This window comes from Orbicella franksi, chromosome 4 (genome assembly GCF_964199315.1).
Source record: "Orbicella franksi chromosome 4, jaOrbFran1.1, whole genome shotgun sequence".
NCBI classification, from domain to species: Eukaryota; Metazoa; Cnidaria; class Anthozoa; order Scleractinia; family Merulinidae; genus Orbicella; species Orbicella franksi.
This window is the reverse complement of record NC_138148.1, coordinates 13139801-13164800: the sequence shown is the minus strand read 5'-3', so window position 1 is coordinate 13164800 and position 25000 is coordinate 13139801. Positions and strand designations below refer to the sequence as shown.

Below are 25000 nucleotides of genomic sequence, written 5' to 3'. Positions count from 1 at the left end.
TGCGGTTGCCGTCAACTGGAGGCCATTCGATTCGAGGTTTTAGTGAAAGGAACGTTAGTGACGGCGGAAATTTGTGTCTTCTGTGGTTGAATCAGTTTAAAATAGTGTCGGAGACACCTTTTAACTGCGATACAGTTGGCCGTGAGCTGAAGTGAGCTATACTTTGCTCGCTGCTGTGCCCTCAAACGGACTGGAACATTCGCATCGGAAACCAAGGTTATGTGCTTATTTTAACTGATTTTAAGAAGTGATGTTTTGATGTTTCATTCCTGACGTCAATCAGTGTGTCAACAATTATTTTGAGACCGAGAGAAGTTGATTTCATAAATTAATTTCATAAACGTTTTGTTTATTGGCTTTGTTAAATTCGAGATAAAGCAGTTGTTCTCGGCTTACCAAAGCCAATTTTGTGCTTGGTTTAGTCTCGCTCGACAGTCTGACGACTGAGACTGCTCGAGTATTTTTTCTGAGTGATTTTCTGAAAAAGAAACGGTTTTATCTTTCTTCTTCCTGCTTCTCGTACCTGTTGAATGCCTCGACACGACATTTTTGTACCTTATCTTTTGCCCAGCCACGTAAAATATTATCCAAATTCTCAAAACTTTTCGCCATTTTAAAACACAGAAGGAAAAAAACTTGTAATGATGACGTCAATCGTGCGTCTGTCCTGTAATAGATCATAGGCGAGAACCAATCAAAATTGGAGAATAACTTGGGTTATTATATAAAGGCTCACATTTCTTTTTAATTTGCCCTAAAAATAGATATCTGAGCTAGCGCTTGGCCCAGAATACTTGACTTATCATGAGTGTTTACCACTAATATGCTCAGAAATGAGCCAAGCACTTCATTCACCTGAGTTTGTTCGTCAATATAACAGTTTTGTTTATAAAATGTAGGTCCTCAATCCTTTTAGTCATTCACTTGCTAACATCGTCTTTCATAATAAGTTTAGTTTTGAAAGGGTTAGGTGGATCTTAGTCCACTTTGCTTACTATAATCAAGCGTGACGGGAGGGTGGGCGGGGAGTTGGACCGTTTTTTGGGACATGAATTATTTTTCCCACATTTAGGTTGTGCTTGATTTTGTTTTGGTGGGGAAAGACTTATGCGAGAAGATTTTTAAAAGTCAGACACCGTACCTAGATAGTGTTTTTCTATCTTAGTAAACTATAATGTTCAGGTTTCCTTCAATTTAAATGTAATTTTGTACTTGGCCAAAATAACTCAAAATACCCTCACTAAGCACCTTTAAATGTTGGATATTAATACAGGCGGCTTCCGTTTGCATCTTCAAGACATTTATTTGCAATTGCGATTCATTGGCATTGCGGGTCGTAAACAAGCACATGTAATTATGTTATCTAACAGAAATTAAAGCTGTTTTGGAAACGGTTTGTCTACCTAGAATGCTTTTTGATTTTGGCCTAATGCTCGGTTCTGGAGATTGTGGGTTTCAGCATTTAAAGAGGTCATATTATTTTGTTAGTCAAAACACTGAAGTGCTTCTTTTTCCATGGTTCCCCTGGCACGATCTTGCTGTGCAAGATTGTTTTTTTGGAAATTGCCCAAACCTCCCCTCCCCATTTAAAAAATATAATGGTCCGTCCCTAAGCATTCATGTTGCAGATGAAAGTAATTTAACTGGCAGCTCAACCCCAGGACTCAAGGTCATTGTGGACGACTTATTTTTTTCGAGTATAGCAGTTATAGGCACTATTTATTAGGCTTCCTTTGCATATGGTAATTATATGATGCACACACATATAAAGTAGCGGTTCTGGCGCAGTGAGAAGCAAGAGGGCAAAATCCGTCCGAAAAAAGCCCACCAGTTCATTCTCCTCAGACTGAAGCTTCGGAGAATGAACTGGTGGGCTTTTTTCGGAAGGATTTTGCCCTCTTGCTTCTCACTGCGCCAGAACGGCTACTTTATATGTGTGTGTGTGTGTGTGAGTATGTCAGGAAAAAGTATTGGGTGCGCAGCGCCAGAGCCGCGAGCGCTGCGCCAGAGCCATGTGCGTTGCGCAAGAGCCGGGAGTGCTGCGCCAGAGCCGTGAGAGAGAGCCGTGAGAGCGAAAAAGCGGGTCCAGCGAAGCAGCAACGTTTGTAATAAATATGCGCGGATGTGCCCTTCACTAGTATTAACAAAAGTGCGCCAGAAAAATTTTCCTATTGGAGGAGTGCATGCACAGTGAATACTGCGCCGACAAGGCTGCCGCAAGGTATTCGTACGATGTTCCGCAAATGTTCTACGGCCGAATACCGAGGGAGGAAAGAATAAAACTTCCCGAGCCGTTGACATACGAGGTTCACGCATTATTTGACGGGTTCCAAATATCTCAAAACAATTTCCAAGAATGGCCCCGTGTGTGGAGAATGGCAATATCCGAAAGGAACCCAAACAATAAAGAAATTTTGAGGTTTGCAAGAGAAACAAAGAAAAGATCACCGATTTGGTCGAACAAGAAACCCTAAGGTTAAATAGCGTTAAAGTAAGTTTCGGGTAAAAAGTGAAGTTCTCAATAGAAAGAAACGACGAAACGCAATTCATGGAGCATTATTTCAAAGAAGACCAACCGCACGTTTTCAAAAAGAATGAAGAGGACCTGATAAGACAAAAATTTGACGAATTCATTGACAAGGCAAAAGGAGAAATAGAGCACTGGTCCGAGATGGGATCAGAATGGGCGGTTGAAAGGATACAGGTCGCGTACGTGAATGTTGCGCGCTATCAGCCACTTCGAGGAGGGACCTATCTGCCTCTTCCCGCCAAACGGGCGAAAAAGAAGGCAATAATCAACGTGAAAAACACAGACAACGAATGCTTGAAGTGGGCACTCAGAGCCGCTTTATTCCCTCCCAAAAACGGGAAAGATCCGCAAAGACCAAGCAAATATCCTGTTAACGATGGCATCAACTACGTTGGCATCGATTTCCCCACACCGGTAAAACAGATAGAAAAGCTCGAGGCCTAAAACCCGAAACTCGCAATAAACGTATTTGGCTGGGAAAACGATTGTGTGATCGTACACCAAGCGAACGTAAACAAGCGAACATGCCGCGGATAAACATGATGTTGATCGAGTCAGGGGAAATTCAGCACTACTGTTACGTAAAAAGAGAAAGCGCTTTGCTTTTCGATCAGACCAAGTACGAAGGCGCAAAGCACTATTGCATGCTGTGCTTAACCGGTTTCTCAAGAGCAGACTTGCCCGTGAGTCACAAAAAATATTGCAACGGTGTGAACGGCAGGCCGACAAGGATCGAGATGCCGAAAAAGGGGGAAAAATCCTTTCTTTCCGAAACTTCAAAAAACAGATGAAGGCGCCTTTCGCTATTTACGCGGACTTTGAGGCTCTTGTCAGAAAGATTCATGGCTGTAAGCATGAGAGAACGCAAACAAGCTACACAGAGAAGACCGAAAGGCACGAGGCATGCGGTTATTCTTACCTTGTTGTGAGAAGCGATGGTGAAGTGGTTGGTTCCAACACTTACAGGGGTGAAAACGCGGTTGGGGAGTTTGTAAGTGCCATTATGCAGGAGGAGGTGAAAATAAGAGAGAGTTTGGCCACACCAAAGCCGATTGAAATGACGTGGAAGGACTGGGAAGACTTCAAGAAAGCGGTCGATTGCCACGTTTGCAACAAAGCTCTGATAAAAGACGAATTCATGGATTCTTTGCCCGTCTGGAACTTTGAAGAAGAACCGGATGAAGAAGGCGTAAGAGAAAAATGGGGTTATTGGGGGCAAGGCCACAAAAAATGTTTCTACACGGCACAGAAAGAGAAGGAGAAGTAAGGATTTCAAAGGCTGAAAAGGCTGGAAGATGAAAAAGACAAGTTGGAAGCAGAATCACAGGAAAACTACAAGTACTGTGGAAACCCTTTACTTCAGAAAAACTTCAGAGACGCGGTAAAGGACCATTACCACATAACGGGCAGGTTTCGCGGAGCCGCGCACGCCGAATGTAACAAGAAATTGCGAATTAACCCCAAGACGGATCCAATACCAGTCGTATTCCACAACCTGAGGGGCTACGACGCGCACCACTTGATGCAAGCGATGTCGAAGCTGGACAAAGAGGTGAAATGCGTCGCCAACAACATGGAGAAATATATCACATTCTCGGTCGGAGGCCTGCGTTTCATCGACAGCTTGAACTTTTTGCAAGGAAGCCTCGATTCACTTGTAAGCGCAACGCCGAAGGAGGCATTGAAAATTACATCAACGATCTCGAAAGGCAGCGACCTGCTTTACAAAAAAGGGATCTATCCTTACGAGTACATGGACTCAAGGGAAAGATTCAGCGAGACAGGGCTTCCGGACAAAGAGAAGTTTTACAGCAAGCTGAACGACGAGCACATAACAGACGAAGAGTACGCGCACGCGAAGGCCGTCTGGGAGGCTATTGGATGCAAAACGCTGGGCGATTACCACGATCTTTACGTGAAAACTGACGTCGCGCTGCTGGCGGATGTTTGAGAACTTCCGAAAACTGTGCCTTGATCAGTACGGGCTGGATCCGGCGCACTATTTCACGTCGCCAGGCCTCTCCTGGGAAGCGCTCTTGAAAAAGACGGGGGTCGAGCTTGAGCTCTTCACAGACTACGAAATGCACCTCTTCGTGGAAAGGGGGATGCGGGGTGGAATCTCCATGGTGAGCAACAGGTACGCCCAAGCGAACAACCCACAAGTACCGGGCTACGACCCCAGCAAGCCAAAAAAATACCTCCTCTATCTCAACGCAAACAATCTTTACGGATGGGCGATGAGTTTGCCTCTCCCGATAAGAGGTTTTAAGTGGAAACGCGAGTTGCCCACAGAGAAGGAAATTCTTGGGATGAAAGAAAACGCGAAGAAGGGGTGCATTCTGGAGGTCGATCTCAAATACCCGCCAGAACTTCACGAGGAGCACAACAGCTATCCCCTGGCGCCGGAGAAAAAGGCCGTAAAAAAGGAGTGGATGTCGGACTACCAAAAGGGTCTGATGAAAGACCTGGACCTGAAACCCCCGGACAGCAAGAAGCTGCTGCTGACGCTTCAAGACAAAAAGGACTACGTAGTGTATTACAGGAACTTGCAGTTTTATCTGAAGCAGGGAATGAAACTGAAGCGTATGCACAGGGTGCTGGAGTTCGAACAAGAACGCTGGATGGAGCCGTACATCCGGATGAACACACAGTTCAGGAAGAAAGCGAAGAGCGTCTTCGAACAGAACTTTTAGAAGCTCATGAACAACTCCGTTTTCGGCAAAACCATGGAAAACCTGAGCAACCGCGTTGATATAAGAATAGTGCGCAGCAACGAGAGGGACAAAATAAGAAAATTGATCGCCAGCCCTTTGTACTCAAGGCATGTTTTATTCTCAAACGACATGGCGGGGATTGACATGCGAAAAAGCAAGCTGCTTCTAAACAAGCCGGTCTACACGGGGATGACGATCCTCGACAACAGCAAGATCCTGATGTACGACCTCTTTTACAACGAGCTTAAAAAGCAGTACGGCTCAAAGTGCGAGCTCTTGTACACGGACACCGACAGCCTTCTGATTATGATCGAAACAGAAGACGTCAACGAAGACGTGAAAAACAACATGGACCTTTACGACACGAGCGACTACCCGAAGGAGCATCCTCTCCACTCAAACAAGAACAAAAAAGTCTTGGGCAAGATGAAAGACGAATGTGCAGGAACCCTCATCGCAGAGTACGTGGGTCTGAGACCGAAAATGTACTCCATCTTGAAGGCGGACGAAAAAAATATCAAAAAAGCAAAGGGTGTGAAAAAGAACGTTGTCAAGAAACAAATAACGCATGAACAGTACAAGGAAACGCTTTTCGGTGGGAAGCAGCAATGGCATGGAATGAACATTCTTCGAAACGAGGGTCACGAGATCTACGGTATGCATCTTAACAAAATTTCGCTTTCGCCATTTGATTCAAAGCGATGGATAGATGATGCCGGTATCCATACAAAAGCTTACGGGTACATCGGCATGGATATATTGTCAACATTAACAGATGACGAACTTAGAAGGTTGGAGGCCGAATTTTCAAAGTTGCTCTGGGGGTAATTGTGTGTTCGGAGGGACAACCAGCAGCTCTTCACGCACGAAGCCGCGCTTGGGCCCGTCGCGCAGATAGTAGAGAACGGGCTGATCCGGTTTGGAAAAAGATCTTTCAATGCCGAAAACTTTCAAAGACCAGATCGGGTCTGTGGCTCTTTTCACGCCCCCCTCAAGCTCGCCGGGCTGGTAGAGATAACGAACTTGGACAAGAGAGGGGAGGATTTTTTCGCGTTTTCCGACAGGCCTCGTGTAAGTTGTCGACGGCCTTGCGTAAGCAGATTTTTCTTTGATGGCGACTGCGGGTTTCTTGCCGATAAGGCTTGCGACCTCGTTGTTCAAAGCCGAGATAACTTCAGGAAGTCTTTTGACCCAGGCAGTGGACCGCTTGCCCTCAGGGAGAAGCATTTCCACGGCGTACTGGTGCCCGAACAAGCGCTCGGCCAGGGTGCGGTTGAAACGTTCAACGATTGCCTGGTCGCGGTGAATGTCAACGCGCCCGCGCCGGATGAAGGTTTTGTGGTTGTCCATCTCTTTCGTGACAGCGCCCATGAATTCGCGCCCGGGGTCAACCTGCAGCATTTCAGGCTATTCGAGAGGCGAGCGCTTGTAAATCTTCTGAAAGGCCAGGGCGACCTCATCAGAATTTTTCGAAGTGAGGGGTTCGGCCTCTTTGTAGCGGCTGGCCACGTCGACAACGGTCAGCGCGTATTTGAAAACTTTGCGGCCGCGAGGAAGCTTGTCGTGAGGCAGAAAAAGAAGGTCCGCCTGATGGACCTTGTTGGGCGTTGGAACGTCGAATTTCGGTCGAGGAATTCGTTTCGGCGGGGGAGGTATATCTGCCAGAGCGCTTGCCTGATCAGCCACTTTTTTCGACTTCTTCAGGTACCTTAGTGGCTTCGGCTAATTTTTTGATCGCGGCGATTCCCTTCCAGTAGCCCCCGGGGCCGTAGTAAATCTTCGCGAGTTTGGCGTCCATATAAGTAAGGCGTAATAAAGTTTAAAGGAACCGGAAAGCCGCGTAGCCCAGAGTGAGAGCGCCGGCGCCCATGAACGCGAGTTCACCGTTTTTCTGCGGCTCGCTTGGCTGATAGAAATCTGAGAACTTGGGCTCCTTGGGCGGCGCCACCTGCGCACCGGGATGCGCCTGGTTGTAGAGTTTGAAGGTGTAGTCCGTGTTGGTGAAGTTCTGCTTGGCCTGCTCCTTTGTTTGCGCGTTGGTCGCGATCCAGTGGAGAAGTTGTGTTCGGTCGCGCGTGTAATTGGCGTAAGCGGCTTGATAAGCTTCGAGAGCTTTGTCGTGGCGCTTTCTTTCTTCGAGCGCGGCTTTGTCGCCCCCGCCGAGCGCTCTCGCCAGATAATTGACGCCGATAAAAGCCGTTGCGTTCAACACAGCCCCGCCAATCATGATCGCGATGCTCGCCATGGTTATATATTATCGGAAGCTTTTTTCAAATCATAATTCATTCCTGTTTTCCTCGAATAGTACCAAGTTGCTCGCAATCCAGTGGAGAAGGCCTTCGGATTCATTCTTGTATTTTTCTTTGGCGTTTTGATACTTCTCGGCGGCTCGCCGTTGGATATCTTTCAAAAACTCCGCACCTTTTTCGTCCAAGTTTGCCTCGATCCAGTCGAAATTGAGAAGTGAGCGCTCGAAACGCTCAAAAAACTCCTTGAGAGCTTCGTCGTAGATCTTTCCGTCTTCTCTCGCGGATCTCGAAACAGCCTCGTGAACGTCGACTCTTGCAATACTTGCCATTGCGCGGTAATATAAGAGACCGTTTTATTCAAAACTAAAAATTTCAAACGCTGTCGGGGAGGATTTTCTGGTCCTCGAGGTACTTTTTGAGCGCAATGCTGCCCACCATGACGGCGGTGAACTTCATGTAATTCATAAAGCTGCTGCTGGGATCGGAAGTGAAATTTTCTTTCACAACCTTTTTCACGGCCCAGCCGATACCCGCGGCTAATCCCGTGAGAGTTGCGGCGTCAATGACGGTCTTGACAAGCTTGTTGTCGGACATGGCGCGCTTGATATAAGGAAAGAACGAAAGTTTAAAACAAAATTAATTGGGGGGACCTGTATTTTCAACTTCTGCGAATTCTTTGATTTTGTCTTCTATTTCAATTTCTCGCCTGACCTCTTGTTTCATTTTTCTCCGCCTTTGTCCCTCTTCAACAAGCATTTCGTCGGTAAGACGTCTCACCATCCTCCAAGTCTTGACGGTGAAATCGGCCCAAAAAAGCATAATCCCTCCGATTGCTGCTGTATGGTTGAGAACCTGCGCAAGGCTCGGCATCGTGATATAAATCACACGCAAACGTTTAAAGCATTTTTCTTAATCCTTTTTTTGGCTGTGTCACGCGAACAGGTTCTGGCTCGACACTCGCTGGCTCAGGCGCGGGCTCCGGCGTTTTGAATTTGTCGAACGTGGTCTTGGCCATTGCCTTGAGCTCTTCACGCTTGTAATAGATCCCGAGCAGGGAAACGCCAATGCCGCCAATAGCGATCCATTGGTTGGCGCTGAGGCCGCCGCTCTTTGGGCTTTCACCTTTTGTAGACGCGGCTGGCACAGGGGCCGCTGTGGCGGCTTTTGCTTCCTTTTTTTACGCTTGATAAGCCTCGGCCGCTTTCTTCTGTTCTTCCCGGGCCAGCCGCGTTCTTTCGGCAACCATTTTTCCGGCGGCCACACGTTTGGGGTTTTTTACGCGCTGCGTGGTTGCAGTCGGAGTCGTCGTCGCTTGCTGTGTGACATCGGCGGCAGGCGCTGCCTTGGTCTCTTCCTGAGGCGCAGTGACGGCGGCAGGCGCGCTCTCGGGTTGTTCGGTTGATATTGAAGCGAACCGTATTATAAGCAAATGAAAAAAAAGTTTAATTGCTAACAATTTGCCAGCAAGACCTCAACAGTTGCTGATGATTGGTGACTAGTTATTCTGCAGTTGCTGAGCCGGGTACTTCATCAATGCCCTCAACGCGAGAAGGGTGGCTATGCTCCGGCAACTGTGGGCTGAAATCAACATGTTTCGTAATGATGAACACCGCGTTGGCCGCGGCAAGAAACCGGCCGTACTTCAAAGCAAGGTTGCCGGCCAGATTGGAGAGCTCTTTGTTCAAGATGTAGTCGTTTCTGAGCTCTTTTTGGTAAGCCTCGATGTCTTTGATTTTTACGGTCATTCCGACCACTTTGGTTGCAAGAAAAATGAAGCTGTCGATCAGGCTTTCCGTTGTCTCCGAGCCCACGTACGTCTCGTAGCGTTTGATGTATTTCTCGACCTCTTTGTCGTTCAGGCGCTTCACCTGCTCGTGGCTTAGCTGCACTCCGATAGCCTCTTTGGCTTTGCCTGTGGACACTAGCACGGCCAGCTGCTCGCGAAGAGCGGGAATGTCGGGTCCGGGGGCGGTTGGAACAAGGCTACCTGCGGGACCACTCGACGGCTCGGGCTCCGTTTGAAGAAGGTTCATAACTTCTGCTAACGCGGCGTCTTCTCCAGCAGCCATTGTGCAAGGCTATATACAGCTTTCATTTTTTTATTCAAATAACTTTACCCCGTACGGGTGGCGTAGAGAGAACACAAGATAAGAGAACTTTCGCTCTTTCAGCTTTGAAACCAGGCCTTTGTACTCATCAGGGGAGAGCTCGCCGGCGTAATCGTCAAAGATGGCTTTCGTTGTCCTGGCCGAGGGGGTGTAAAAGAGGACGATCGCCGCCACGTTCTCCCGGAAGGAAGATGTTATGCCGGTCAACTTCTGTGTCAGAGCCCACACGCTGATGCCCATATGTCGTGCAGAAAAGGCGAGATTCACCAGCTCGCCTGTGCGCCCTTTTACGTCTTTGGAGGCGGCGCAGTCGTCGAGGATTATGAGCATGTTGGTGCCCGCGAAAAGCCATCTCACGAGCTTCAACCACCTTTCCACGTCGTGCTGCTCGCAGACTATCACATCCATTCTCGGATCGTTTTCGCCAAGCCGGTGGTAGGTCTTGTTGTGCGTGAACGTCGGGCAGATGAGCACGATGTAGTCGAACTTTCCGCGGAAAGGGCCGTAGAGCTGGTCCACCACGAACCTCGATTTGCCAGAATTGGTCGGCCCCACGATGAGAGCGTTGAAGGGTATCTTGCTCGGGTCCATGTTATATTCCCCCCTGTACATCAACCATCTGATAATTCATAATGTTTAACTGGGAGTCGGCGATGACGAGTATGTGGCATTTTACGTCGACTGCGTCTTTTTGGGGGGATTTTTTCCGCTCAATTTCCAGCTGGACACCGTCCGTACTGTTCACAATACGCGTGCCGCTACCGTGCATTTCTTGGTTAACCATGGAGCGCATATCAATCACAAGCCCGAACTTATCACCGGTGTAAAACTTCGTCATATCCATGTGCTCCGTTTTGTTTTTTTCTTTTACAAACAGGTTGCGGGCTTCTTCCCACATGTCCTTGCCTTCGATGCCGTCGTTGTAAAGCATGTTGGGCGAGCCGTTGACCGTGACGCTTACTTTCGTCAGATCGGGGAAGATGAGTTTTTCTGAATCTCTTTGGCCAGCAGTATATGGCTCTACAAACAGGAGGAGGAAGGCTTTAAGCGATGCTCTTTGGGCGTTGACTGTGATGGTGAGCTTCTGGTCAATTTCTTTTTTGAAGGGCACCTCATTGTCATGCAACACGTGGTCGTAAAGGAACTCTTTTCCGTTGTAGTAAACGCTCTGCGCCTCGTCTGCCAGAGTCTTGCTGCGGATCATTTTGTACTCGAGCTGGATGTTGGTCAGCTTGTATTTCAGCTTGGTTGTGTCGGTGCCTTTGACAACGTGTTTTGCTTCGGCAAGGGTTACTTCGAACATGAGGTCGTTATAAAGGGCCTGGGGGTAGAAAGTACCGTGGTCGGTTAAGATCTGATGGTCCAGCCTGATCCGGTACTTGCTTCCGTACACCTCGTTCAGCTTGTTTTCAGCGTCGACGTCCGAGGTTTTCTTGTCTCCCGCGTTTGAGCGGATCTTGCACAGAACCTCGCTCTGAATCCCTTCGAGAATCCTGTTGTCTCGCTCTTCCTGCGAAAGGAAAAGGTCTTCGAAAGTTTTGTAGATATCTTACCCAACCGTGTCTTGCAGTTTTGTTCCCGGAAACTTCACGACCAGCCTGTCAACAAACGCCCGCGTGACGTTCTGTACGAGGAAGTTGTTGGCTTCCCCTCCAGAAAGGTCGATGTCAAAGAGAAGCGCTAGCGAGCCCGGCACCAGAACCTCGTTCTCGTTCAGCTTGGGCACGTAAACGTACAGCTTACTGCCGGGGTTGGCTTCAGAGGGGGTAAAGGTGATTCGTTTGACCGCGCGCTCGGCCTTCATGGCGTGTACGGTCTTTTCGCTGTACGTTGAGCGAAGGTTCTCTGGAACAACTGACATTGTGTATAAAACACCGGCAATTATTTCTAATTTGAAAAATAATAGGCTTGAAATATATCGCTATGGCGGAAGGCGGTGGCGAATTTGGTCACGAAGACCCGGACCTTGACAATCGGCTTGACCACGACTCTGATGAAGGCGAACAAGAGGTTGACACAACCCGTCCTTCTCAGGCAGGCGCTGCGTCCACTCCCTACCAACCTGGCGACCCCCACCACGGGGGCGAACAAACGGAAATGAGTACTTTCCCTCACCAGCAGTCCGGCCTGCCTGACACTTCTTATGCCGAGACGTCATTTGGGGGAGAAGAAAACCCCTTGATTGAAAGAACACCTTCAATCAGCGATCTTCAAAAAGAAGGTTATTTGCTGCAAAAACTCAAAAAAGCTGTCGATATGATAAAAGACAAATTCCCAAAAGCAAACTTTGAAAAAATCACAATTAGAAGAGGCACCGGAAAAAATGAGGGAAAAATTGTTGCTTTGGGGTCTAAAAAGGGTGAGTACAAGATTCTAAAAGATGATGAGTCAGGCTTCATGCAAAATTTTTTAGACAGCTTCAAAGATAAACTTGGGCCGAGGGCTGAACAAATTATAGCCGAAGACCGAGATACAATCATAGAACAAGGCCAAAGACTGATAGAAGCTGAAAACCAACTAAAACAGGCGGAAACACTCTCTTCGCAAAGAGAAGAAAAAAAGAAAGAAGTGGAAGCCCTTAGACAAAAAATCGCGCAAACTGATGCTCAGATTGATGGCATTCAGGATAAATATGGTTCGAATCTTGATAGTGAAGCAGAGCTGCGTAGACTCAAACAACAGAAAAAGAACTATCAAACCGATCTTGAAAACAAGAAAAAAGCTTTGGACTCGCTCACAAAAAAAGCAATGAACAGAGAAAAGGAACAAGCCAAGGTTGACAGACTCAGGGCCAGCCTCGCAGCAAAAGAAAGTGAAACAAACGCCATGGAAGAAAGGCTCAACCAAACAAAACCTTTGGACGACCTGAAAGAGCAGGAAAGCGAGCTGCAGCGCCAAAACGAGGAAGACCAGGCGATCATCCAAGATGAGAATGCCTCGCCCTTCGAAAAAGAAGCCGCAGAAGGCAGAGTGGCAGAAAGAAACGAAGAGATCGCGCGTTTGCAAACTCAGATCGCGGAAAGAGAAAGGGGGCGGCCTCTCTTGGAAAGGGTCAAAGAGATCTTCAAAAAATATGGCGTGACCTTGACCGCTATTCTTCTCGCCGCCGGGACCACAATCGGCGCTGTCATCCGGGTCCTCACCAGAGGTTTGAAAGCCGCCGGCAAAGCTTTGGGAAATGGCCTCAAAGATATTGCCGCGAAACTCGGTTCTCTGCTGCCCGGGCTGATTGGCTCGATTGTGAGCTTTCTTTTCAAAGCTGCCGGCCAAGTCGTCGGGTTTCTGGCCGAGCATACCTGGCTGCTCATTCTTGCCGCGGTGGCCTTTTTGTTCGAAGAATATTTTAAGAAGCAGCGTTAACCATCGGGGCTCTGCCCCGCGCCTCGGGGCTGTGGGGTGGAACCCCACACTTACCGCCAAACCATGAATAGCAACGCCGATAATCCAACTACACCGACAATTACAGCCGTTTTGTTAATTTCTTGCTGCGGTGTTTTATCCGTAGCCTCGGGCTCTATTTTTTCAGCTGGTGGCTGCGCTTGTTGAGTTTCAGACGAAGCTGGTTTTTTCGATTCGGCTGTTGCGGCTTTGTGTATCGGGTTGGACGGCTGGCTGTTGGGAGGGTTAATCTTTGACGGGCCTCCTGCCATGATTTTGAGCCCAGCTTTTTTTGTGTCTGGATTTACCTCGTTTTTCACCCCCAGTTTCATCCCGGAGAACGCCTGTTTGAGCTTGTTGTTGTAACCGATTGTGCTTGCGGTGTTGATTATCATTTGCGCGGGCATGAACCAGGCCATGGGGGCTACAGCGAGATTGAGCCTCACCTTCGCTTGATCCACCGCGAGCTGGTACCTTTGCACGCTCTGTGCCAGGTCTGGCTGTCTGATCGCGTCTTCCATCAGCACTAGGAACTCGCTCTGGGCTTCTCTCGCCCGACCGCCAGAGCCGAGAATGCTGCTGCGGACGTTGACTTGCGCGCCCAGGATGCAGTAAACGAAAGCCTCGATTGACTGGTTGATTCTCGACAAGCCCGCCTGCGTCAAACCATTCGCGGTGTTTGGCACAAACCAGTCCGCTTGAGCATCAGAAGCGGCCCCCGGCTCGATGTAATAGATCAGGTTTCCTTTTATCCCTTTCCCGCCTTCATCACTGAATTTGTTCCATCCTGGGTATTGGTAGTCAGTTTTAGTCGCGCCTGACGCGTACATGTAAACGCTTCCCAGACCGTGGTTTTCCCCGTGCGTGAAACGGAAATCACTCGAGGGGGCAATACCGAACTCGCTGCATAACGTTTTGTAAGAAGCGACGTCGTAATGATTATTGTATAGGTTGAAAGGCGGGTCTCCGGGCAAAGCGCTCATGCTCTGAATACCTCCAAGCTGGTACAAAATGCGCCTGACCGTGAAGTACACGTGGAATTTGTAGAAAGCTCTTATCTGCGGGGGGAGATCCATCCGGCTGTCAAAGATTTCGCGAGAAACTCCGCACCCCTGTGTCGCGCAGAAAACCGCGAAGTTGAGCTGTTGCGGCCAATATTTCATGTCAGGCCCTCCTAACCAGTGTTTTGATTCGGTTCCAGACGTGTGCATGAGTTTGGTGTTTTGAAATATTTCTCGGAATTTTGTTGTGAAATATTGGTCAGGCGTGACGTAGATTTGTATCGGGTCGTCAAATATTTTCTTCAAGTTTGGCGCTTTGCCGTCGAAAGGCACCGCAGGGATGGCCAATGAAACTTTTGAACCAAACGGCGCCAGCTGAAAAGGAAACCCTCCAATCGCCCCCGAGCGCTTGTCTTCCAAACCGAGCGCCTTTTTCATTTCCTCGCTCCAATATTTTTTGTCTGAACCGAAGACGCTTTGAAGCGAGCCTGGGCCCTCTTTGAAAAAGATTTCTTCCGTAACGTTTTTTCCGTCGGTATTCCCCTGAGCAATGAAACGGGATCTATCGGCCTTGGGGAAATGTGCCACAAACTCTCTCCATGCGTTTGACTTGGCTATTGCGTCTTTTATCACAACGTTAGGATCTTTCCACACATTCGCCATGTATTTTGAACATAATTTTTTTGTTGAATATAAAAATGGTTGTTCTCACTGTTGTCACGCAACAGAACGGAGAGACTATCTATTTTGAAGACGCGCTCTCAGAAACAAAATATGTCAGACTTTTGAGTTGTTCTTTTTTCAACTCGTGGCATAATCTGAGTTCTGTTGCAGAATGTTTTTAAAAGGAACCAAAGATGTGGTTGCCTGAAGGGCATTACAATGTCGAGAGCATCGCAAAAGAGCTGCAATCCAGTTTTGAATATTACAAGAAAAAAGGTAAATTGGCCTTAGAAACGAATAACCCCAATTCTGTTCTTAAAATTACAAACGTCGCTGCTAATTTAGGCAACACTAATCAAGCGAAAGAAGTTTCCGTTGATTACAGTTTGGCCAATTTTCTTGGAATCGGGAGAAATATGAGGAAAGAAGAATATATAAAAAAGCTTAACAGCCCCAGTTGCTACTTTATCCACTGCGATCTCATCGACTCGACAAAGAACTTTTTGAATGGAAAGAGGTCAGACCTTCTTGCCAAGGTTGACGTCAGAGGAAAGCCTTATGGAAAAGTCAGCTATAACATGGACTCATCGCAAAATGCTTTCCGTGGCGCTTCTACAGACAAGTTCATAAATAGCATCACCATCAGCGTTAAAGATGAAAACGGTGAACTCTTTGATTTCGAGGGCTTGCCACTTCTTTTTGAATTAGAGTTAAATTGAACACAATTTTATTTGTTGAAAATAAAATGGTTGTTTTCACTATTGTCACGCAACAGAATGGCAAGACAATATTTTTTGAAAACCCGATACCGAAAGTGCGTTTCATGAAACTCATTTCTTGCAGTTTGTACAACAGCTGGTACACTTTGAAAAAAAGAGGATCAGCAACCTTGATTGGCTCTGCCACCGCAATTTTCTTTCCAGGGCATTACACTTTAGAAAGTTTGGCAGAAAAAATAGCCAACATGTTCACCATTGTCGGTTATGATATGGAAACTAAAATGAATAAACCTCGTGGCTTGCTTCAAATCGTAAATAAAGGGTTCAAGAAAGTTGTTCTTGACACAAATTTATCGAATTTTCTTGGTGTTAACCCCCAGTTGACCACTAAAACACTCGTAAAAAGGCTTTCATCTCCAACAACATATTTTATTAGTTGTGATTTGATCGACACAGAACGGAATCTGTTCAATGGCAAAAGGTCAGATGTATTAGCCACGTTTAATGTGAAAGGGAAGCCTTATGAAAAGGTGATCTACCTGGGTTCTCCGCAACAGGTTTTGCGAGACTGCTCTACAGACCAGTCCATTAATAGCATCACCATTAGCGTGAAAGATAAAAATGGCGAACTCTTTGATTTCAAGGGCTTCCCTCTTCTTTTTGAACAAGAAGATCTGTTAGATCTTATAACCGCGCTTTTAAAATTTAACTGTTTGCTTAGCACTACCGTCGGAACGCAGTGCACATTCCAAAGCAGTCATTGATGATTCTTTTCTTACTGTAGACATTACATCACTTGATCAACACAAACTGTATTATTGCACCATCAGTAGTAGCCATTGACAAATCTCCGATGACGTAATGGTCTTAATCTTTGTAGAACTTTCTTCGGGATATGTATGGGCGTGAGCGATATGAATGACACGATAATAACACCATTAACAACAGCTTTCTTTCTTAAAAGTCATGATTAAACTTAACTGGTGTTTTCCACGAGTAAAGGGCTAGCAAAGTAGTCACACAAGTCATATAATTTAATAATAAAACTCTATCCCGACCGATGTATCGATTTTGGTCACTCCAGTGACCACAGATTGAAAACGTGACAGAAAATTGGCGTTACTTTTGATTCTCACAAATTTGGACAGTGGGATGATCTCATCATTAGCCAATTATAGGCCATCTTTCAGCTCTTTTCGTCATATCCCCCCTCGGGAGAATTGTGTCAAGTTAGCTAATTTAGTATGCAAGCCACCGTAATGGCGGTCACCGTCGACGAAATGGTTATTTGCTCAAAATTGGGGCAAAATCTTTCGGAGATGGAAATCAGGACATTTGTAAGGATACAGAAAGTAATTTGGGGCCGGTTGCTGGCTTCTAAGGCTGAATTTATCCAGAAGTAAGCTGTATTTTCGTTTTCGTGCCGAAAGCCATGCGATGAAATATTATCGGCTTGTCCTGCTGTCTTGCTCTGTTTTTCTCTTGGTCGTTTTTGTAGCCCGCCGAGGCCAGTCTTTCGTCTAAATCAGTTGAAAAAAGTTCAAAAAAGATGTTCCCATTCAAGTTTAAGCTCTCAGGTGATAATTCTGGAGTTTTTTGGCCGAAACGTTCGGCTTTGTTATGTTCGTGTTTTTCGGTTGCTATGGGCAACCGTTGCTTCCTTTGTTAGGTCAAGTCTGGGGAGTGAGGTCACAAAAAATTTCTAATTAATTCTGGTTTTGTTCGATTTCGCTGAAATTTTAACACGATAAAGCTGTATTGTTAACGAATAGATTTACCGCCTGCCGATGTGTGGTAGCTATTAATGCTGAAGTGTTATATCGCTTCGAAGTCAGGGTTTTGAAGAGATTTTTTTGCAACGTGTGGGTTCGGCGTGATTTTGTAATCGGAGGTTTTTGTTGACCCCTAAGGAAAAAATATCCAGAAAAGGTCATTTCATCGACGATTCAAAGGAATATAAATATGTATATGTTCCGAGCGAAATTTCTGCTGAAAAGATATAATTTTTGACGAACGCTGGGTTTTTAATTTTTTTCCCGCGAAAGTCAGAATCGGAGATGAGATTTATTAATGTTTCAACAGCTTTTGGCGAGTAAACATCACAGGTTGCGTGACTCAAAATTTGGCCGAGTGGAAGCTTGGGTCTGGTCGCAGACAAATCTGCGAAAAAAAAAAAAAAACCACGGGTAAACCATGAACCGCGCTTGGCCCGTGGCCGCGCGGTTAATTAGAGTTAAATTAATTTTCTATATAAACGCAATGTCTTCGGCCAATCTGTCGCCACCAAGCACGCCGCCTGCCGAGAATGAAAGAAGAATCTATCCAAGCCTTCCCGAAACAATGAATGCCGAAAATTTCCGGCTAACCGAGATAAGCAGAATTGAAAAAGAAATATCTGCTGAGGTCGAGCATTACAGGCTTGTGTTGAAAAAATACAAAAAAGCCCGGAAGCGCTTCACTATTCCCTGGTTGGCCTTGGCGCCTTCACAGCAGTTCTTTCTTCTGGAGCTGTTGCAACATCACTCACTGGTGTTGGAATTGTTGTCGGCACCCCTGTTGCCGGGATAGCCGCTTTATCTGGCGCAGTTTCCACTGGCCTGTCCGTTGTCAACAAGCTTGAACGCAAAGTCAGTAAGCACTCGAGAATCCATTCTCTGGCTATCGGGAAACATGAATCGATTAACCTCGCTGTCTCACAGGCTCTTAATGATAATCGGGTTTCTGACACGGAGTTTCAACTGATCACACGTGAAATGCAGAAATATCGCCAGCTTAAAGAGACTTTACGCTCGAACCTCTCGCGAATACAGACAAGTCCAACCCAGCCAGATATCGAAAAAATAAGAAACCAGGTTCGGGACTAGGTTCGGGAAGAATATAGAAAAGAACTTGCGGATTAAACAGCAGATTTGAACTAAATTTTGAGCGAAAAAACACGAAAATTTCTCTTGTCTTATCAAAAAACAGGTGATTGTGTTACGCCGCGGGGGCCGCAGTCAAGTGTGAAATAGGGAAAACCCCCTGATCAGCTGTTTCTTTTTATCGCTCAAGTGAAATCTCTTTGTTCTACCACGTTTCTTGCCCAATTTTTTCTCGAAAAAAGGCAAAAAGTGCCATTTTTATCGGCCAGGCCGAGAAGAAATACCGTATTCTAACAAACTGTGGACAAAAAATTGAAATCCGTCTGTAAAATTCCTTTTGACTTCAACATTCCTGATGGCTTTGAAAATTCCTGATCGCTTCAACTGAAGCCTAGAGGAATGCAACAAGCTTAAACTGAAGCCTTCAGGAATTCGCAACGGGAAGCTGTATCGCCTCAACCGGAACCGCGTCATGAAAGCATTCAACAACTTCGCGTGTAATATCACGCACGTGTCTCTGCCACTCTGGCGTGAAATATTCATTCACGAGAAACGCAATCAAGTGAACACTGACAAGCATGTTTTATGGTATGCAAATGAAGCCGTAGATTTTTAAATGTAATTATTCGAACGGAGGTTATATCGTCGCCGCCTTTTTCGCTAACGCTCCCTGCCAAAAAGGAACCACTCGTGCCAAGCATAAGAATCCCCGGAGCATACTTTTAAAAAACTCTTGTACTCAGGGGTGGCTTCTACGAGAGGTATTATCGGCGGGCTTAGCGTTGCTTTATGCGCAGTTCCCTCCTTTTTGAAACAGGGGAAACAACACTCCTCGAAATCACAGTCCAGATATTCGAAACAAATAACCATCGGCACAATCTGCTGCTTGAATTCGCAGAATGGCAGTTTTAGAATATTCTTGTGTACCTTGTCCCACCCCATTTCGGTTTTTTCCTTATTTTTTATCGCGATGTACTCCTTGAGAATCATCTCACGAAGCTCTGGAGGGAGGCTTTGAATGGTCTCGGAAGGTCCAGAGGCAGCCATGTCGGTGCAGTATTCACTGTGCATGCACTCCTCCAATAGGAAAATTTTTCTGGCGCACTTTTGTTAATACTAGTGAAGGGCACATCCGCGCATATTTATTACAAACGTTGCTGCTTCGCTGGACCCGCTTTTTCGCTCTCACGGCTCTCTCTCACGGCTCTGGCGCAGCACTCCCGGCTCTTGCGCAGCGCACATGGCTCTGGCGCAGCGCTCGCGGCTCTGGCGCTGCGCACTCAACACTTTTTCCTGACATACTCACACACACACATATAAAGTAGCCGTTCTGGCGCAGTGAGAAGCAAGAGGGCAAAATCCGTCCGAAAAAAGCCCACCAGTTCATTCTCCGAAGCTTCAGTCTGAGGAGAATGAACTGGTGGGCTTTTTTCGGACGGATTTTGCCCTCTTGCTTCTCACTGCGCCAGAACTGCTACTTTATATGTGTGTGATGCCTTAGTTATTTCACAGAGTGGGCAAATTATTTTAGCAAACTTGATTTACACGTAAAAGGGTTATTTTCGCAGAGAAAAGAAAGTGCTAAAAATAACAGACACTGACTGCATGATGGCACAATTCAAGGATTCTATAGGATCACAGGGATCACGAACGCATATACTGACGTAGATCACATAACGCTCGTTCTTTCTGGTAGCAATCATAAGCGTATCCTAACAAGGGACTGAACTGGATTAGCAACTGAAATAATTTTAAATATTTCCCAATTTTCAAAACTGTGCGTGTTGCGAAAAATATTTGAAGGATAATAAACACAATAGCCTCCATTTGACCTTGAAAATATGCTCGGATATGTCCTCGGACATTATCTGTTCCTCAAAGCTCACAGTTTTCCTCGAGCTACGCTCTCGGAACAGATAATGACCGTTTGCGGACAAACATCCTAGCATATTTTCGCGCCTCATTGTTTATATATATGGCAAATTGTTCCAAGTTCTGTGTTAATTTTCATACAAAGACTAGCTGATATACTAAAGTAGATAAATAGAGGATATTACACAGGGGCGAGAAGATATGAATTTTATGTTCGAGTGGCAAGAAAAATATATTGTTATTGAGATATTGTTCTTGCCACGAGGACGTAAAATTTAAATCTTCGAGCTAACGTGTATTGTTCATTTTATTATATAGAGATACCAAGGACGGCGTTTTTGACGATTTTCCGCAAATTTCCGACCACTTTCCGAAGATTTACGAAGCTTCTTCAAAACTTGTCCGAAGGTCACACGAACGTTGCCGAACATTTCCCGAAGACTACCGAAGATTGCCGAAGATTGCCGAAGAATTTCGAGGCAGACCCGAAGATGTTTCGATGATACACCAACGAATTTAAGTGTTGTTTAAGAGATAAACTTGACATAAGTGAAATCATCGAGATCTTCACTAATTAGGATATGGAAAATACGCCACTCGAGTTCCGGATGCGGTTTCGTATGAATTTTCCGAGTGGTGTATTTTCCAGTAAAGCAGTCGTGTCTATATAATAAAAAGTAACACAACACCTTTGATATTCGAAATGTGGTAAACATATCACATCTCGTACCCAGTTTGCACACATATAATTACTGATTTCTCGGAAACTGAGCCCTGATCATGAGTTCCTCGAAAACGCAGTGTTGCAGAACTTTACATTTGGCAAATATGGTGCTCAGAATTGTGTGTTTTTCTTATCCTACAGTCATTACTAGACTAAAGCTGGTTCTTTTATTGATACTATCTAAGTTTTGCGGTAGTCGGAGATGTTCTCGGTCATTACCGGCCTCCAAATTTCAGAAAAAAGTTTGCAATAACTGCACATTCAGCGTTGCCATAGAGCAAAATCTACATGGTCTAATTTGCTACACAAAATAGGAAAACAGATGTCAAAAAGCCCTTAAGACCTCAAATATATCAACAACAGAATTTTAGGATTAAGGAGGAATGTAGACTAAAACATCCAAACGTTCCTTTGCAGGCACGGCAGTGAGTTGAGTTTGGCTGTAGAGATAGTTGTCTGCTGCTTCACTTAATTTGCACTGTCGTAGTCGGAATTAAATGTTATGATGCACTAACCTTTGACTTGTACTGGAGACATGCTTCCCAGCAAGAGAACGAAACAGAGGAACGATGTCTTATTCATTTTTTCCAAAACTTTACTAGTGTTTAGTTTGGCTACAATCACTCAATACTTCGTTTGACGCTGTTTATACTGGCGTGACTGTTTAGTGTCGTTGTGTCGGCGGCTTGGTGACCGATGGTTTGCAATTTGGCAACATACCATTGGCTAAATTCAGTGGCATGATCATTATTCATCCAATCACAATACCTATCATTGGATGGGGATTGTTTCGATTTGTTGTCCATTTCTCGAAAACCCTAGGTCTGCTAGCCTGCGAACGCAGACGTATTGCCGGCTGTCGCTTGACTCCGCCGATCACAGTTTAGCTCAAGTAGCCCAGAACTACTGCGCGAGGTATTCGCTGCGAGGAGCACTGGAGTTTCATTCTATCATGGAATCTGATTGGCCAAAGAGAAACAAAAGTCATTACGTCACAGAAATCGTTTCCTGGCTCGGGTTCGCAGACGTTATTTTCGGTGGAGTCAAGCGACAGCCGGAAATACGTCTAGTTCGCAGGGTATAGGTCTTCTTGTCTTTCCGAAAATCATTAACTTGGCCTTTTTTGGTACCTAAAACGACAGTTTTATCATTCCGAAAACAACAGAGATTAAATTTGTCATATCGCGAAAGTTCAAGGTGACAATTTTCGTAATAAATTCGGAGGGGATTAGAGGCCGTCCGAACAGATATTTTACCACAACGATCGGTCTGGTGCCCTGTTGAATGTAAAAGCAACCGGAGAAATTTCTAATTTCAGCCTTAAATTACTTACACTTGTGAGTCGTTTTCGTTGTTGTCCTCTGAGTTTTGTTCAAAGTCTTGGCCCAAGACAAATCTTAGTACCAATACACTAAACAAATTACACCAAGAAAAATGATTTGCTCGGTTTTTATTCTCTCCTTGAGGTTTATCGAAAAACCCACTAGCTCCCTGCGCTCACTCGTTCGTTTTCTGATACTACTCAACTCGTAAATAAAACAGTGCGTGTGCACTTTCCATGGAGTAATCGGTCGCTCCATAAAAATCAAACTGCCTTTCAGGTCCGTTCACGCTCCTAAAGCTGACTTTTACGGTGGACTGAGCCAAACTGAAGTCGTGTTCTCTTTACAATCCAGGCGAAATACTTCCGGATTTTTTGTCTAACACCCTGTGCTACTCAAAAATCCGAATTGATAACAATTTTCATAAAAATATTAATTTTTCCATTTCCAACAGAATATTAAATGTAAAATAAAAAAATACTCCATAAAAAAAAGTCTCCGGCGCCTCTTTTCCTGGCCTTATGAAGCCTGCTGTTTTTCACCTACCAAAGCAAGAACGTCCAAGGGGTAGAAAATCGATAATCGGTGGGAGAAAGAACCGATCTGTAATCGTTTTGTTAAAAGTTTAGCTTTAAAAGAGTGCAGTGACTCGCAAGTACCAAACGGCCGTATACATTAATCATTCCATTCCATTTATTTTGCTATTGCTTTAGAGCCCTTTTAAATTTTCCCTGAAAAAACGAACTACCTCTACAGTGCTACAGTTTAATGCACAACGATCCCGTATGAACTAAGAAAACAATGCAACACTGTTTTCTTTTAATTATAGCGCACTCTCCGCTAATCAACTCTTCTCCCTCGTCGGAATGGACGTTAAGGCGCTTTATATGTTTGTGCTAATTTTACGCTGGCTTTGACTTCTGAAATAAGCATGACACAAGTAAAGTAAGCCTAAGCGCAAGTTCAAGAAAAATGTTTCTTTTTTGTGCTTTTGCCTGTGCTTACTTCATCCCGGTGCACACTAGCGTTTTCATGTACTTATGCTTGTGCTGACGCTTGTGCTTATCTCACAAGTGGGAAGCAGGCGTAAAGCTCCTTTTAAAATGAACTCATTTTCTGATGCGTCTGTCCTCAATAAAATCAGCAGCTCTTAGAGCCGGCCGACTCCTATTGTCACAGCTGCCAAGAAAGCTGGCACACAAGCTACAGCAGTGTCAAAGCCGTGTGCCCTTCCACCGTGCTTAACATAACAACTGACGTGATATTTTTCAATAAGTGAAAACAATAAAGCTTAGCAAAAGACTAGAGAAGACGAACGTCTGGTTAAACTACTTGGTAACCGTGTGTGCTCAAAGTATTTCGTATCTTAAGGGTCTCTTTTTCACCCCTTGCTGAGACGCAAATTCGCCGGAGCCAAATTCGCAAATTAGCCAATCAAAAGCCTTGTGCCTTACTGTTCTGCGATATCAAGTACGTTACTGGTCTGATATGGCCGGATTTTAACGTGGCTAAATTTGGAAACGGTAAATACCTATTCGTACCCTTTTTGTAAGCTTGATAGCATTTCAGTCTCTTTTGGTCTCGTCATGGGTATTTTGGCTGGACTTCGTCTACTCAAAAGACGAGCCATCAAACTCGCCTGATATGCCGCTCTTAAAGCTAACGAAAAGGAAATACCCGCGCGATGGTGTCAGCTTAGTGTGTCTACCCCAGCTGACTACAAAAATAACCCAATGACTGCGCGAGAACTTTGGCGGTTATTGCAAAAATTAATTGTTGTGAAAACTTAGCACCAATCCCAGCGGCACCTGCACTCTGAGCTAATGCAAATGCACTTCTAGAAGCCACATAACCTCCGTAGATGGTGGACTGCAAGAGATCCCATAGCAAATCCTGTGGAAGTGAATGCTACTGCTGTGAGGCTCTAAACGGCATCCAGGAACACAGAGACATCAAAATAATGCAATGAAAACATAAGGCAAGCGACATTTATTGAAATTATTTTCTACGCGTAGCATTTAGAGCAATTTTTGAAGCATTTTCATACATTGCCTAATAAACGGCTAAAATTGTAAGGCAATAACCAACAGCATAATGTCACGTATTAATCATATTTAAAGGGACAGTATCATGAACCAAACCAAACCAAACCAAACCAAACCAAACCAACCCAAACCAAACCAACCCAACCCAAACCAAACCAAATCATGGAATGTTGGTTTCGGAAAAATATTAATTTTTTAATTTTCACCAGAGTATTAAATTTGAAATACGTAAGGGAAAAGCAATCCAGACTCTGGCTTTATGCAGTCTGCTGTTTTTTGCCTGCCTAATCAAGATCGTCCACTAACAAAATGTTTCTCATAAGCTGATTCGTACACGGGGTGTGGGCCGGAGAAAGGACTCGACGGCATCAATAGTACTGATATTGTTTATTGAATTTTAAGTGTAGATTAATGCAAGTGCTGCAATCTGATGGGCTTAGCATTTGTATTCTTATATAATATGGCTGAATAGTGCCGTGATTTGCAAGCTTTACTAAAAGGCCGTTAGTCATTTCTGTACACCGCTCCAATATTTCTAGAGATATTCTTGATTCAGTATGTTACTAGGCACTTTAAAACCCTTTTACAGAATAACAAAGTGCTACAGTTTACTGTGAGGAAATCCTAAATTAACTACGAAGACAGCTCAACACATTGTTCTCTACATTGCTGCTTCTCTAAATGTACTGTCCACCAATCAACTTTATTAAATCACTTCTTCGACCTGATATGCTCCACTGCAATTACGATTACGGCTCCACACACCATGACGACGGCTGTTAATGCTACAAAGGCACTAGGGGTAGCCACTGTA

General features: G+C 45.3%; 4 protein-coding genes across 5 annotated transcripts in view; 1 reads left to right on the top strand and 3 right to left on the bottom strand.

Annotated features, from left to right (window-relative positions):
• LOC145483474 (uncharacterized) overlaps positions 1 to 25000 on the bottom strand; it is a 60153-nt gene that overhangs the window by 6436 nt on the left and 28717 nt on the right. The window contains exon 2 of the mRNA XM_081461980.1: positions 21335 to 21412. Within this exon, the coding sequence (XP_081318106.1) occupies positions 21335 to 21401 (67 nt within the window). The 5' untranslated portion in view covers positions 21402 to 21412. The remainder of the gene's footprint in view (positions 1 to 21334; positions 21413 to 25000) is intronic.
• LOC145483407 (uncharacterized) lies at positions 11151 to 11462 on the bottom strand. The gene has a single exon (XM_081461912.1). The coding sequence runs from the start codon at positions 11460 to 11462 to the stop codon at positions 11151 to 11153; it is 312 nt and encodes a 103-aa protein (XP_081318038.1).
• Positions 11523 to 12961, top strand: LOC145483406 (uncharacterized). Its single transcript, XM_081461911.1, has one exon. The coding sequence runs from the start codon at positions 11525 to 11527 to the stop codon at positions 12959 to 12961; it is 1437 nt and encodes a 478-aa protein (XP_081318037.1). The 5' UTR covers positions 11523 to 11524.
• Positions 23478 to 25000, bottom strand: part of LOC145483468 (uncharacterized) — a 14200-nt gene continuing 12677 nt past the window's right edge. Inside the window, exon 4 of one of the 2 annotated variants that reach the window (XM_081461975.1) lies at positions 23478 to 25000. This exon is cut by the window's right edge and continues 60 nt beyond it. In XM_081461975.1, the coding sequence (XP_081318101.1) occupies positions 24898 to 25000 (103 nt within the window). In that variant the 3' untranslated portion in view covers positions 23478 to 24897. The other variant, XR_014048925.1, reaches the window with a different exon arrangement.

Coding starts and splice junctions, on each gene's coding strand:
- LOC145483407 (XM_081461912.1), bottom strand. CDS start 11,462: ATGTCAGTTGTTCCAGAGAACCTTCGCTCAACGTACAGCGAAAAGACC.
- LOC145483406 (XM_081461911.1), top strand. CDS start 11,525: ATGGCGGAAGGCGGTGGCGAATTTGGTCACGAAGACCCGGACCTTGAC.